This window comes from Pezoporus flaviventris, unplaced genomic scaffold (assembly GCF_033815535.1).
Source record: "Pezoporus flaviventris isolate CSIRO_AGI_PZ_B2104156 unplaced genomic scaffold, CSIRO_AGI_Pfla_v1 ptg000176l, whole genome shotgun sequence".
Lineage (NCBI taxonomy): Eukaryota > Metazoa > Chordata > Aves > Psittaciformes > Psittacidae > Pezoporus > Pezoporus flaviventris.
The window spans coordinates 403607-418128 of NW_026892724.1; the positions used below are offsets into that span (position 1 = coordinate 403607).

The 14522-nt window shown below is 58.0% G+C and overlaps 1 protein-coding gene across 1 annotated transcript; it reads left to right on the forward strand.

Annotated features, from left to right (window-relative positions):
- The first annotated feature begins 2813 nt into the window (after positions 1–2813).
- OPRD1 (opioid receptor delta 1) lies at positions 2814–10286 on the forward strand. The gene is made up of 3 exons (XM_061480241.1): positions 2814–3160; positions 7779–8128; positions 8763–10286. Exons 1-3 carry the CDS (start codon positions 2961–2963, stop codon positions 9293–9295), a joined length of 1083 nt encoding a protein of 360 aa, XP_061336225.1. The 5' UTR covers positions 2814–2960; the 3' UTR covers positions 9296–10286.
- The last annotated feature ends 4236 nt before the right edge of the window (positions 10287–14522 follow it).

The following is a 14522-nucleotide window of genomic DNA, read 5'->3' on the forward strand; positions in this document are numbered from 1 at the left end:
GGAGAATGTGGAAAAGCAGGCAAAAGGATGGAGGTAAAAGGTGCCTGCACGTGTGATGTGTCCCTGCCTGCAGGGACCATCCAGGGTGTTAGGAAGGGTCATGGACAGCAATGGGACCAGGATGCAGCACCCACGGTGACATTTCAGTCAGTGCCCATCCCTGCAGGACTGATCACGGATGCTCAGCTCCAGGTCCGAGCAGAATTGGCTTTAAAAGCAAAACCCTGTGCAAATGAAATACCTGCTTGTGTAGTATGGGGAGGAAAGAGAGCAAGCAGCACCCGAAGCCATGGAGCCAATGCTGGGGCCATTATAATGATCCGTTCCAGAGGGGAAGAGGGTCTTCCCATGGTGAGATATGCCCTGTGGAGTCTGCAGCCTCTGAGTACATCACAGCACTGCCATGAGCAGCTCCAGCTCTATATCCCCCTGGATGGACCCCATGTCAAGGATGAAGTTTCCTCTTTGACAGCCTCAGCATCACTCTCATCACCTCAGTTTGTTTTAACTCCTTTCCTCCTGTTTGGATGCAGTGGGAGAAGCAGCACCCCACTGCTATCCAGGGGGTGGAGGAGAAAATAAGAGCTACAGTGATGCCAGAGAGAGCTTCCCAAGAGGAGGAGGAAAGCAGAACTTGACCCACAATAAAGGGGCATGGGTAAAACTCAGGGTACAAAGAGAATTCCCTTGTTCTTGAGCAGCGTCAGAGATGGGGCTCAGGACTCGCAGGAGCCATCACTTCACCTCCTGCATGCACGGTCCTGGGGCATGGGTGATGCTCTCCTGTCCAACGTGCCCTCCTTGCCTCAGTTTGCCCAAGTTTGGCACCTCCATCCATGGAACAGCAGCAGCTGGATGGGCAGCAAAGCCCTTGAAAGGCTTCCCATGTATCTGATGCACCCACCGGGTGTATTTTTAGCATTCCAGCTGGAATGAGGGAACTCAAACGCCGGAGCTGAGCCGAGCGGATGCGTTTGCTGGAACCTGCCAGGACGATGAGACTTCAGCAGATAACCCTTTGTTAGAGGGCCACGGGGGGGTCTCTGGCTGTGCCCGGAGCCAAGCGAAGGGATGAACCCTCCTCATAACTACTCAAAAGCTGTTTTGCACTTCCCGACCTGACGTTTCCCTCCCGCTGGGAGCGCTGGGCAGCAGGACTGCGTCAGAGATGTGCACAGCAGAGACTCAGCGCCTTGCTCCGGGCCTGGGGGGCTGCTGTCACCTTGGGAAGGTGTTTAAAGCCCATGTCCTGGCTGTCACACACGTGCCTCTGCCCTGCTTGGCCTTGGGGAACCATCGCATGGATGGATGGAAACGCCGTCCGGGCAGAGGCTGATGCATCCCATGAGGAACAAAGCGCAGGACGTCGAGCTGTTATAGCACATCAAAGCCATCTCCGTGCTCCCAATCCCTGTCTGTCCCCATCCCGTGAGCCCTCCTGGAGCATTGCCACCAAAGCCAAACGGCACAAACCATTGCACGTCACCGCTGCCTCCTTCGGCAGCGGCCCAGGAGCTGTTTAGCATCTGAACCAGCTGATGAATGAGAAGCTGCTAATTCCCTCCCGGGCCTTCTGACGAGGCTCTTGATGAACGGTTTGGATGCTTTGACACTGCAGGAGCTGCGCAGACTGCAAAGCCCAGCTCCAGGCTTGACCCAGCTTCGTGGTCCCTGTCCCTTGCTCCATCCCTCCCCAGTCCAAAGCACCTCAGACTGCAGCAAACTGCCCTCCCCAGCCAAGCCCGGCACACAAGGCAAGGAATGAACCAGCCCCAAAGCAAAGAGGTGATGGAGACACCCCAAATATGGCCCCCACATCCGTTGGGTCCCCGAGGATGGGGAGCATCCCCAGCATCCCTCTTTACCCCCCCAGCCCCCCTCCATACCCCCCAGAATTGTTCCTCCACTCAGGAGGAACAGTGCATCCCCCCAAACCCCTCACCCCACAGCAAACCCCCACGTCCCCCCCGATCTCCCCCCATCCCTCCAAAGCCCCCCACCAACTGCATCCCTTCAGTTCCCTCCCCCACTCCCTCAATCCTTTGAAACCCTCTCAAATTCCCCAACCTCCCTCAACATCCCCCCAACCCATCCAGCCCCCCCCCCCCCAGTATATGGGGAGAGAGAAGGAGGCAGAGGAGAGGCGGTTGGAGAGTGGGGGTCAGGGAGAGCCCAGCTTTGCGTTGCGGACAAGAGGGGGGCTCTTTGTGCTCCCCCCTTCTTCCAGACAAAGAAATCCCGATCCAGCCACGGCGCCGAGATCCATTGCACCCCCCCTCGCCCCCCGAATCCCCTCCATCAAGCCCGGAGCCCCCCGGGATGCTCCGGGCTGCAGGGAACAGGGACAGGGAATGGGCGGGGGGAAGACAGGCAGGGGTCCAAGAGAGGGACAGGGACCGGGATGGTGGGTACACAGACAGGGAATGGGGAGAGGAAGGCAGGCAGGAACAGTGGGATGAAGAGGATAAAGCAGGGATGGCGAGGAACGCAGGCAGGAATGGGGGGGAGGCAAGGATGGGGGGTGTGAGAGGTGCAGGTAGGGACCTGTGGGGAAAAAGGCAGTCAGGAAGAGCGGGATGAAGGGGATAAAGCAGAGATGTGGGGAACACAGGGATTAGGGCGGAGGAGGCAGGCAGGGATGGGGGAAATAGAGACCAGGGAGGGAGACAAGGACCTGTCGCTGGCACGGAGGCAGAAGGGAGGAAGGCGTCAGGCAGGGACGGGGGGGGACAGGTAAGGAGCGGGGTGGGGAGAGCCGGCAGGAAGCGGGGAGAGCAGGCAGGGGGTGCAGGCAGGGGGGAGGAGGAGGAGGAAGAGGCAGGCAGGGGTGGGGGCAGCGCCGGGCACGTGGCTCGGGGGACTCGGCGGGTGTATAAAGAGCCCCCGTCCGCCGCGCCGGGCGAGAGGCGGCGGCTGCGGCCGGGAGCGGGACTCGAACCCTCGGCGCTCGGCTGCGGGCCATGGAGCTGCCCACGGCTGCCGGCACCGCCTGGGGCAACGGCACCGCCTGGGGCCCCCTGCCCGGAGCCAACGGCACGGAGGCAGCGCAAGCCAAGAACGCCACCTCCATCCTCATCGCCATCGTCATCACCGCGCTCTACTCCGTGGTGTGCGTGGTGGGGCTGCTGGGCAACGTCCTGGTCATGTACGGCATCGTGAGGTGAGAGCCCCGGAGGGCACGGGCAGCGCGCACGGGGGTGAACGGCGCCGCTTGGGTGAGATGGGGGTGAGCGTGCGCCACGTGCAGGAGACAAGGCAGAAGCGAGCGTGTCCCGGGACTGGGTGCGCGCCGTGTGCGAGGCAGCAGCAGAAGCGAGCGTGCACTGAGTGTGCGAGCGATGGCAGTAAGTGTGCGCCGGGACCCAGCGTCCCCCAGGTGTGAACCGGCAGCAGGAGCGAGGGTGCACCGGGACCGAGTGTGTGCTGTGATTGAGCCAGCAGCAGAAGCGACCGTGCGCTGGGAGCAGGTAGCACACGAATGGCACCACCAAGAGCTGCCCCGCTCACAGGGAGCCTCCCAAGCCCCACAGCCAGGCAGAGGCTCCGCTGGTGCCTGCCCACTCCATCACTGGCACCTGGGATGCGCACAGCATGAATTAACCACCCAGCCCATTCCCGGCTCCGCTGGGAGCTCCTGTTCCTGCTGCTGCAGCCGCTGACTCTGGCGTTTCTCTAACAAAGAGCAGGAGCCCGCATCGCCCAACCCAGCTCGCACCACGGCCAAGCTGCCCCCCAGCACCCACTACCGCGTCCAGCAGCAGGTCCTGGGGGACCCTGAACCCCACTTTGGCCCCATCCAGCTTTGCAGTGGCTAAACGAGGCACCGGTGCAGGACCTCGGCTTGCAGAGGCGCCTCTGCCGAGGCTTTCCCTGTGCAGGGAGCTGGGTCTTCCGGGTCTCTGCGCCCCAAAACAGGCAACAGGACCCCTCAATGCCCCCCTTCTCAGTAGGGAGATGCTGCTGTACCCAGCCTAACGCTTGCGCTGGGGTGCAACATTTCCTGCCTGTACGAACAGCCCCTTTGTCCAGGACAGTGATGACCCTGTCTGGGTGAGAAGGGTTGACCCGGCTGGGGCTGTGGTTAATACATGATGATAAAGCCAAACATTGCAGAGCACAGAACCTCCGTGGCCCCAGCAGCAGCAGGGGCAGGAGCCGTGCTCCCCATCACACCACTCTCGGCAATGGGCTTCACAGCACCCACACCAGAAGGGGCCCCGGATCCATGGGGTTAATCCCAGTTCCCATCACCCCAGGGCTTGCTGTAGCCCCAGCGAGGGCCGAACCCCCCTGGTGCTTGTGGCTGGATTCAGGCACCCCCCCCCAAATGCCCGTTTAGAGCCATTCCCCCCCAGCACTTTCAGACCAGAGCGGTGCTGGCAGGAGGTCAGCGCAGCCCGGCACTGCGTGCGCATGAGATGGATGTGGTGAGTCACCGGGGAGAAGGAAACCTGCCTCAAACATTCCCATGGGGCATGCCAGGCTGCCCAGCAGTCTGTTTGTAACCATCCAAGGGAGTGGACAATGGGCATGGCATGGCATGGCATGGGATGGGATGGGGGTCTCACTCACTGCCCCTCCCTGACACCAAATGGGATTTCTCATGCACTCCAAGCAGCTTTCAAAGCCAGTCCTCGTCTGGAAAAGCAAATGAAGGTGTTTCTTGCAGAGACATCCATCAGGTCTGTTGTCACTGTGAAGGATGAGAGTCTTTAGCCCCCTCCAGCTGGCTCTGCTCTCTGAGGGGGGGCATTTTAACAGAGAAAGCTTCCATGTGCAAACAACATCTCCCTGATTGAACTCACTGAGTAACCTAATGGTACCCACACTTTAGAAAGCCTGGCTCTAGAGCATCCACAGATCCCATCGTCAGGGCTTCTAGCTGCCCCCATTTCCCACCCACCAACTGATACTGGGATGAAACAGGTTTCCCAAGGAATGAATAAATGCCCCTGGGACAGGAGGGGCTGCAGACGCACAGAGCCCCACACGTGCCTTTGACCCTTACGTGGTTCCGCAGGGCTTTGCTGGCAAGGTTTAGGACAGGAAAGCCGTGTCCATGCAGGGTAAGGCTGTGAAACGGGACCAGCTCGGGTTCAGACCTTGCTGCCAGGGGTGGCCCTGGGTGCCTGGGGATGCAGCACTGAGTTTCCCACATCGGCACTGCTGCACCCAGCGCTGCCCCAGGGGTTTTCCAGGTGGTTTCTGTCACTTCTGTATTTGACAAGAGGTTTGGAGAGTTAAGAGCTCCCTACCTGGGAGCCCAGCTGGAATCTGAGCTGCCCTGAGCTGGCCCCATCCCCTCAGGCTCATCTCTCCATCAGCGCCTTTCAGATTGTTTCCTTCAAGTGTGTCAGCTCCCAATCAAGGCACTTGTTTAATTGCGATGGGTTTGGCAGCCTGGGGAGCTCCATCAGCTCTGCTGCGGGTGAGAAACCTCTTCTCTGGAGAGGCAGCTTTGTTTGCAGCCCTGGGGGGTCACCAGGACCGACCCCCCCACCCTGTGCAGTGGGTTTGACCTGAAGCCTAATCCTGGAAGGGGCTGGATCCTGCCCTGAAACCGCAACTCCTGGGGCTCAGTTGTCATCCCCATCACCCCCTCATCCCCATCAGCCCAGCCATCCCTATTAATCCAGTCATCTTTACCATCCCCATCACCCCAGTCATCCCCATCACCCCAGCCATCCCCCTCATCCCCATCACCCCCTCATCCCCATCACCCCATCATCCCAGTCATCCCTATTACTCCAGTCATCTTTACCATCCCCATCACCCCAGTTATCCCCATCACCCCAGCCATCCCCCTCATCCCCATCACCCCCTCATCCCCATCACCCCCTCATCCCCATCAGCCCAGTCATCCCTATTACTCCAGTCATCTTTACCATCCCCATCACCCCAGTTATCCCCATCACTCCAGTTATCCCCATTATCCCCATCACCCCATCATCCCCATCACCCCATCATCCCAGTCATCCCTATTACTCCAGTCATCTTTACCATCTCCATCACCCCAGTTATCCCCATCATTCCCATCACCCCCCTCATCCCCATCACCCCAGTCATCCCCATTCCTGCTTCCCCCCCACCAGCACAGCCTGGGGAGGGGGATCCAGCCCTGTCCCCCCATTGCTGGCACATCTGGCTGGGGTTGGAGAAGCCAAACATGCCTGGCAGAGCACAGTGTGTATAACTGAAGTTTTCCCCACTGTACTCACAAAGCAGAGATCAAAGAAGTGTGAATCTACCCAAAATGACTAGCTTTTCATCTAGGCGAGGCAAAACCTGGCAATAAGACCAAAGAGAAGTGAAAATAACACAAAAGAGAAATGAAAATGACACCAGAGAGGACTTTCCAAGGAAAAGACATTCTCAATTCTTTTTTTAATGCCATATTTCAAAATAAAATCAGGTTGAACTCTAATATTTCCGCCCTTGGGCAAGGGGCTGCCATTTGCAGCCAGGGTGAATGAAAAGGGACCTGAGTGCTGCTCTTCCAGTGAGGAATAGGTTTTCCAGCCCCTGGTGCTTCCATCAGTGTAACCCAAAGAGTCTCCATCCTCTGATGGAGGAAAGGCTGAAAGGAAGGGGTGGATGGTACCACCAAGCCTAGGAACATCTTTCCTACATCAACCTGCTCTCCTGGTCTCTGGCCAGGGCAGCAGAGCAACAACCATCCGAGATAGGAGCTCCTCACCCCAGTTTCCTCCATGCACCCCATCACACGGTAGGGTTTTTCCATGAGCTGTGTCGAGCATCCTCTCATTCAGCAACCAAGGGGTTGTCTCCTCTCTGCCTCGGGGCTGGGGATGCTCCAGGCAGGTTTATCCGTGCATGGAGATGCCTGTGTTCAAACTGACACTTTCGTTGCTTAATTAGGGTGCATCTAAATGAGCTTGGGGCTGTGGAGGCTGCTCTGAACAACAACTTGCCGGAAGGGAGCACAAGGGAAGGGTTTGAGCTGCCCCAACCCCAACCCACTGCCCTTTGGGGACCCCCAAACCCCCCTCAGCAGCAGGGATGCGCATCCACTTCCAACCAGTCATGACGTTCAAAGCATCACCTAGAACAGGGCTGGGGGCTCTGAGGACACGGACCCATGCCCACCAGCCCTGGTCCTCACCAAAACTGCCTCATCCCTTCAGGAAGGGTTTTGGCACTCAAGACTGGGTGTTCCTCTCACCGTGATGTGACAGGGAGCAGAACCAGTGTGCTCCATGCCACGGCCAAGGCAGACTGGCCTCTCCAAAGGCTCTGGAGCAATAGCCTGGCTAATTGGGCTGCTTCCAGATGGCTTCTTTCCGGGTGTAATCCATCCAATTTCTGCAAGTCAACTCGACAGGGAAGCAAGGGAGAGAATCAGGATTTACTGCCTGGAAAATCAGATAAAGGATATTTTGGGAGTTAAAGGACATTGTGCAACTCCCGCACGGAAATGGGGTGAATTGATGTCATTGGAGAAGTGACTTCTCTGAAATGAATTCAGATTGCCTTTGTATAAAGGCAACGATGGGGCTTGGAGCAAGCTGCTCTAGTGGAAGGTGTCCCTGCCCATGGCAGGGGTTGGAACTGGATGAGCTTTAAGGTCCCTTCCAACCCAAACCATCCATGAGCATATCGGTGCTGCAGGAAGGCACATCACCACCTCACTAAGGGTGATGGCACCTTGAAAGCAGCCAGCAAAGCCACGCTGTGCCCGCTGCTCATCACACTGAGTGAGCACACACATCCTTGGGCACGGTGATCCCGCCCTGACCACCCTGCTCTGCCACCCCCAGGTACACCAAGATGAAGACAGCCACCAACATCTACATCTTCAACCTGGCCCTGGCGGACGCGCTGGCCACCAGCACCCTGCCCTTCCAGAGCGCCAAGTACCTGATGGAGACCTGGCCCTTTGGGAAGCTGCTCTGCAAAGTCGTGCTCTCCATTGACTACTACAACATGTTCACCAGCATCTTCACCCTCACCATGATGAGTGTGGACCGCTACGTCGCCGTGTGCCACCCGGTCAAGGCCTTGGATTTCCGCACGCCAGCCAAGGCCAAGATCATCAACGTCTGCATCTGGGTGCTCTCCTCCCTCATCGGGGTGCCCATCATGGCCATGGCTGTCACCAAGTCAAAAGGCAAGTGGCTGCTGGGGCAAGGTCCCCTCTTGTCCCATCTGTCCATCCCAGGCGTGACCTATCAAACCCAAGCAACCTGGTCTTGTAGCAGGTTCGAGCTTAGCGATGGACACCCCTTCATGGGACCATAAGCCGTGGAAAACGGGCATGGTTTTATTGTCCATCTTAGCTGCAGAGGTTGGAAACTGTCCCAGAAATTGTCCTACCCCTTCCGCATTTCCAGTGGAACCAATGCCCCTCCGCAGCTCCTGCGGTGCAAATCAGGTGCCTAAGCCCACCCCCAGTGTTATTGCCAAGTCCCCAGCCTGGCCCACACTGAGATCCTGTGTGAGGACACCAGGGGCTAGGAGAGAGACCCTTGGCTCCAGGAAAGCTCTGGGCAGACCCGTTTCAGTGGAAGTACAATGGGGACACGTCCACCACGGGGGCTGGGAGAAGCCAGTTTGGGGATGGCCCAGGAAACCCTGCAGGGAACAAGTCCCTGGGTCACTGCACCCACTGCATCCCCTTGGCACCAAGGTCCTGGGTATCTCTGCAGGTGTCTGACAGGCATGGGCAATGCCCAGCCGTGACTGAGCAGAAAGCAAACCAGACACTGCCCTGGCTCCTCCTTTGATCGCTCTCTCCTCCACAGACGGAATGGTGCTGTGCACGCTCCAGTTTCCCGACCCTCCCATCTACTGGGACACCGTGACCAAGATCTGCGTCTTCATCTTTGCCTTCCTGGTCCCCATCTTGGTCATCACCATCTGCTACGGGCTGATGATCCTCCGCCTGAAGAGCGTCCGCCTCCTTTCGGGCTCCAAGGAGAAGGACCGCAACCTGCGGCGCATCACGCGCATGGTGCTGGTGGTGGTGGCAGCCTTCATCATCTGCTGGACGCCCATCCACATCTTCGTCATTGTCTGGACGCTGGTGGACATCGACAAGAAGAACCCCTACGTGGTGGCCAGCCTGCACTTCTGCATCGCCCTGGGTTACACCAACAGCAGCCTCAACCCCGTCCTTTACGCCTTCCTGGATGAGAACTTCAAGAGGTGCTTCCGAGAGTTCTGCCTGCCTTTCCGAGCCCGCCTGGACCACAGCAGCTTCTCCCGGGCCAGGAGCACCACGCGGGAGCGCGTCTCCACCTGCACCCCTTCGGAAGCCCGCTCCAAGCCGGCATGACTAGGCGTGGGCAGGCTGCAGCGGGGCTGCCGGGGCCACGGGGGGGATGACCTGCGCTCAGAAGTGACCCAGGTCACCACCACGGAGCTGTAGCAGAGCGGTGGCCCCGGCCCTGCCGCTGGCTTTGTGCTCCCACGGAGGGAGAGTGACTGGAAAGGAGTTTTCCATCCCGGAGAAGCAGGGACGAGGGAGTCAGGACTCAGCGAGCGATGGAGAGGGCCAACAGGAGGCACAGCCCAGGCAGAGCTGCTCCCACCACTGAGGGACAATGTGCCAGCCCCATGCACACAACAAGGGTCCAAGGCACGGCCCAAGCACTGGGACACCATGAATGAATGCCTATGAGTTTCTTCTCCTGCACGGCCCACGATGGCATCACAGACCATGGCAAGAGGGGAAACGCTCCCATGGCCGAAGGGGACTGTGCCGGGGGTGATGCCACATCATGAGGCCTCGCTCCGTCCCCCTGGGTCCAAAAACCAGCCAGAGACAGGAGGAGAAAATGATGCCACTTCAGAGACCCTTGTCAAAGAGCTCCACATCCATAGGAAAACCGTTACTGGAGTTCTCCACGGTGGGACTGTCCCCAGAGGACAGCTTTGTGCTGTTCATGTCATCACTGTATCATTTAGAGACCTCCGACTGCAGCCAGGGCAGCCCTAGATACAGATGTGATGCTGGGAACACGGATAAAGGCAGGGCATAAAGCAGGGCACATCTTGGCTGATGCCAGGTTCTCCATGCCCAGCATCCATCGGGATGACAGGGAACTGCTCCTCAGCCATCTGCCTCCAAAGCTGCTAAGGCTGAGAAAGATCTCATGAAGGGAGCAAGCTGGGGGACGTGAGGAGTGCTAAAGGAATGAGTCCAACAGGACTCCCCTGCCCGCTGGCTGAGGGATGGACAACAGCACTGCCCGGGTCCCCTTTAGCAGGGCCAGAAAGTTCAGGATGGAGAAGATGGGGGGAAACAACATCACCCTCATTCCATCACCCCCAAGCACTGAGGGAGCACCCACAGCCCACAAGAGGCAGAGGTTTAGGGGGTTTATGCTCAGCACTTCCCTGGATGGAAGAGACAAGGCAGGAGCGGCTCCAGGGCAGGAACTGGGGGAAAACCCCCTAGAGGAGAGCTGAAGGTGTCCGGAAGGATGTGGAGACCTCCTTCAGCTCTCCACTTCCACCCGGAGGCAAACCCCTCAGCAGCACCCAGCTGCACCGCAGCTGGAGATCTCCATTTAACCCCCTAATTCCTGTGATTCTAACTCTTGATGTGCTGGCCCCAGATCATTGATGTAACCCCCCTCAGTGTCCCCTGGGGATACCGACCCCAGATCAAGGCCGGGAAAGCAATGTCTGCAAGCACAGCAACAGAGGAGCCGAGAGACACTGGGGGGGCCAGGGAGGGGTGACCCCCATCACCCATGGATAGGGCACCTCGCTCCGTGCTGCAGCTTGGAGGGCACTCTGTATGCCTCTGTGTATATACCTGTATATCTGCCTGTAGCTGTCCGAATTGAAGTGATGCCAGGTCACCCCCTGTGTGTGATGGAGCTTGGGATCCGCCAGGTCCCCAGCACAGCTGGGACCTCACCAAGTGCTTCAGCCAATATTTCCAGCTCCAGCCCTTGTGATTTTGGGTTTTCGGTGTCATTTCTGCCCAGGAACTCTGCTTTCTACAGTAAGAAATCAATAAAACCTGAGCTAGCGAGCACCTTCCAGCTCTCCTTTGACCCTGGGGCACTGGGAATGAGCCGGGCGCCCCGCAGGGTGGTGTTTTGGGGGTGATGGGAGAGGAGCTACCTCTCGATTCATGCTTTGGATTGGGAAAACCCAGCCCCAGGACAGCCGGAGCCCCTCAAGCCGAGGTTATTTTGCAAGCCCCGGGATCCAGGAGCCCTTGCACCACCCCACGGGCACTGGAGGGGCGATGCAGTTGTATTCTCATGGCCCAGCAGCTCCAGCTGCGGCTCCGATGACGTTCGTAACAAGGGGTTAGTGCGGATGCAGCAGGAGCGGTGCTGGGGTCGGTAACGCTGCTCCTCAGTCATTGGGAGTTTAAGGTATTTGCTCTGTACCAGGCTACACGCAGGGACCGTCTCCACAGCCCAGCACCACGTTTGCTCTTACAGCAAGGGTCCTTTTCCAATGAATCCACCCGAGCACCCCAGGCTCCATCCCTACACGTGTGATGGACTCGGAAGCTGCGTGCTCCTTTGTCTGCTCGGCAGGTTTAGGCTGACTTTGTACCTGCATTATTATGCACATGGAAATGAAGGCAGGCGGCTTTCCTGGTGAGAGCTCCCAGCAGCCGGGGCTGGGTTCAGGCTCTCAGCACTGAAGAGCCGCTGCTTGGCTCGGAACTCCTCATGGAAAAGGGAAAACCCAACACCAGGAATCATTTCTAGGCCTAAATTCTGCCACATGGGAGCGGGGGGAGCATGCGGAGGGGGGGTGTTGGTGTCCCCAGGATCCTGCTCCCCAAGGGATGGCCTGAGAAGTTTTCCCTATTTTTGGCCTTTTGTAAGATACTGGCCCAGATTCCCAGCCTAATGACAGGAATTTGGATGGGGCTTGGAGCCAGCTGCTCCAGTGGAAGGGGTCCCTGCCCGTGGTTGGAGCTGGAGGAGCTTTAAGGTCCCTTCCAACCCAAACCGGGCTGGGATTTTACAGCTATAAACTCAGCATCCCCAGACCCTCTGGAAGATGCAATTCCCTCCCAGCAGATCCCACAGGAGCAGTGCAGAGGTAGATTTCCTTTGCATCCCCACTCCCACCACACAAAACGCTTTCATTCCAGAGACAACAGAGCCTCCCAACACCAGGGCTCATCCTCTGTAGATGCTAAAACCCCAAATCCCACATTCCCATCTTTTGTCTCTAAATTAAAAGCCTTTTAGGCACTTCCAATAGCAACAGATGGGGACCAGGAATGCGGGATTGGAGCCGCTGATCAAAGACCCCCCTGGCAATGACAAAGGGTCTGGTGATGGAGAACCTCAGCTGTGCACCACGGTCCGCCCCCAACCCTACCACAGGACCCCAATCCCTCCTCCTCAGCCCCAAAACACCCCCACCTCGCTCTGCTGGTGCAAAACCTCATTAATGAGACGCTTCCCTTTCCTCAATTAAGCTGTTTTCCTTCAGCCACCCTCTCCCCCCCGTGCGGGGGCTCATCCTTCCCCCAATTCCCAGCGACTTCCCATTGAAGTGTCACTCCAGCTCCAAGACAATGACAGCTGATTCATCAGCTCTCAAGAGTTTCAACCTTATTGTTCTCCCCAGCCCCTTTTTTTCCTCTTCTTTCCTGAAAATACCAACTCCCAAGGGAACGTTTTCCCCTTCCCAGGAGCAGCCCCTCAAGGATGGGTGAATGGGAACGATCCCTGCAGGGGATGGAGGAGGGACCCGCATCAGCTCCTGGTAGGGTCCAGCACTGGGGTGACCACGCAGGATGGTACCACCAGCTCCATCCATCCTTACCTGGGGGATGGATGCAAAAGGGATGAGGAGCAGTGGGAGTGCTGGGATGGGGGCTCCTGGCTCACAGCAGCTCATCAGCGTTGCCCCAGGGCCGGAGGAGTCCCACATCCCCCTTGATCAAGTCTCTCTCTGCGTTTTTTAGCTATAAATAGGTTGGTGAGGTTCAAAGACACATGAAAAGCAGCAGAACTCTGCAAAGCCAACTGCATTGCAGTGACATTGATGGGAAAAGGGTGGCAAAGCAACCCAGGGTGGGGTTTTTCCCCTGGAAGGGATAGGAAAACACCAGTGCTGGTTTTGGAAACAAGACATTCCCAGCTTGTTGCTGGGAATCAGGCCCAGGACAAGCAACTTCCCCATCAGGTAGCCAGCACCAGCAGGTCACTTCTGGTAGCAGAGCATCAAACAGAGGGTGATGGTCCCTGGAGAGCAGCATTAGCCGTGAGATTAAGTGACGGCAAAGTCCAGGCTCCATCCTTGGCATTAAAACACTTCCCATGGGCCCACACCCCAACTTAACGCTTACATGGGAAAAGAAGAGAGCCCTTTGGAAGCCAGCACTGCAGCCACCAAACACAAACCCGGCTTTTTGTGGTGGGAGAGGTGGTGCTGGAAGCCCAGAGACACCGGGGATGGCCCTCAAACAGGGAGGGTGATGGGGACAAGCACAGAACTACACAATCAACCAGGCTGGATTAAGCTCATCCAGTCCAACCCTTACCCTTACCCCAGCACTGCCCAGGCCACCCCTGCCCCATGGCACTGAGGCCTCGTCTCCACGGGCTGTGAACACTTGCAGTGGTGGTGACTGCAGCCCTGCCCTGGGCAGCCTCTTCCAATACCCGAGCACCCTCTGGGGCAGGAATTGTTCCTCAGCTCCATCTAAACCTGCCCTGGGGCAGCTTGAGGCCGTTTCCTCTTGTCCCATCCCTTGTTCCTTGGGAGCAGAGCCCAGCCCCTCCTGGCTCCATCCTCCTCTCAGGCAGTTGTAGGGAGCCATCAGGGCCCCCCTGAGCCTTCTCTTCTCCAGACTGAACCCCCCAGGTCCCTCAGCCCTTCCCCATCACACTTGTGCTCCAGGCCCTGCACCAGCTCCATTGCCCTTCTCTGGCCCCGCTCCAGCTCCTCAGTGTCTCCCCAGAGCTGAACACAGCGTTCAAGGTGCAGCCTCACCAGTGCCCAGCGCAGGGGGACAATCCCTGCCCTGGTCCCGCAGGCGGGGACCATCCCCTCTCCCAGGGCAGCGATCCGGATCCCCATCACCTTCTCCTGCTGCCATCCCGCGGCCGTGTCCCACAACTGCACACCCGTGCTCAGCACTGGCTCAGGATGCGACCACCGCAGCACCCACAGGGCGGCCCTAGCACCCCTCCAAGGCACAGGGAGCCCCAGGTTTATCAAAACTGTTTATTCCAAACGTTAAAAGATTACATTTTCTTTTCCCCTCTCTTCCTCAATCAACCAAAATACATTTGCTTTAAAAAACCCAACTTATTCTGAAGCACTGGACAAGCCCCGGCTGCACACCCCACACGCCCCCCCCCAGCTTCCTCCTATTGCTATAACTTAACACATAAAACCGAAACTCTGCAGAGCCCTCTTCTCAGTCCAGGTACCTGGAATGCAGCGTGGAAAGAGAAGATGGGGCAGGCCAGGCACAGGCAGCGAGACCAGCTGGATGGAGACTAGAGCCCTGCTGTTTCAAGCGACTCCATGCATAGCTGTGCTTTGGCTGTCTTCTCAGC

Excerpts from the sequence above, each read along its gene's own strand:
- OPRD1 (XM_061480241.1), top strand. The coding sequence starts at position 2,961 with ATGGAGCTGCCCACGGCTGCCGGCACCGCCTGGGGCAACGGCACCGCC. Across the intron at positions 3,161-7,778 it reads GTCATGTACGGCATCGTGAG|GTACACCAAGATGAAGACAG; the intron begins GTGAGAGCCCCG and ends TGCCACCCCCAG. Across the intron at positions 8,129-8,762 it reads GGCTGTCACCAAGTCAAAAG|ACGGAATGGTGCTGTGCACG; the intron begins GCAAGTGGCTGC and ends TCTCCTCCACAG.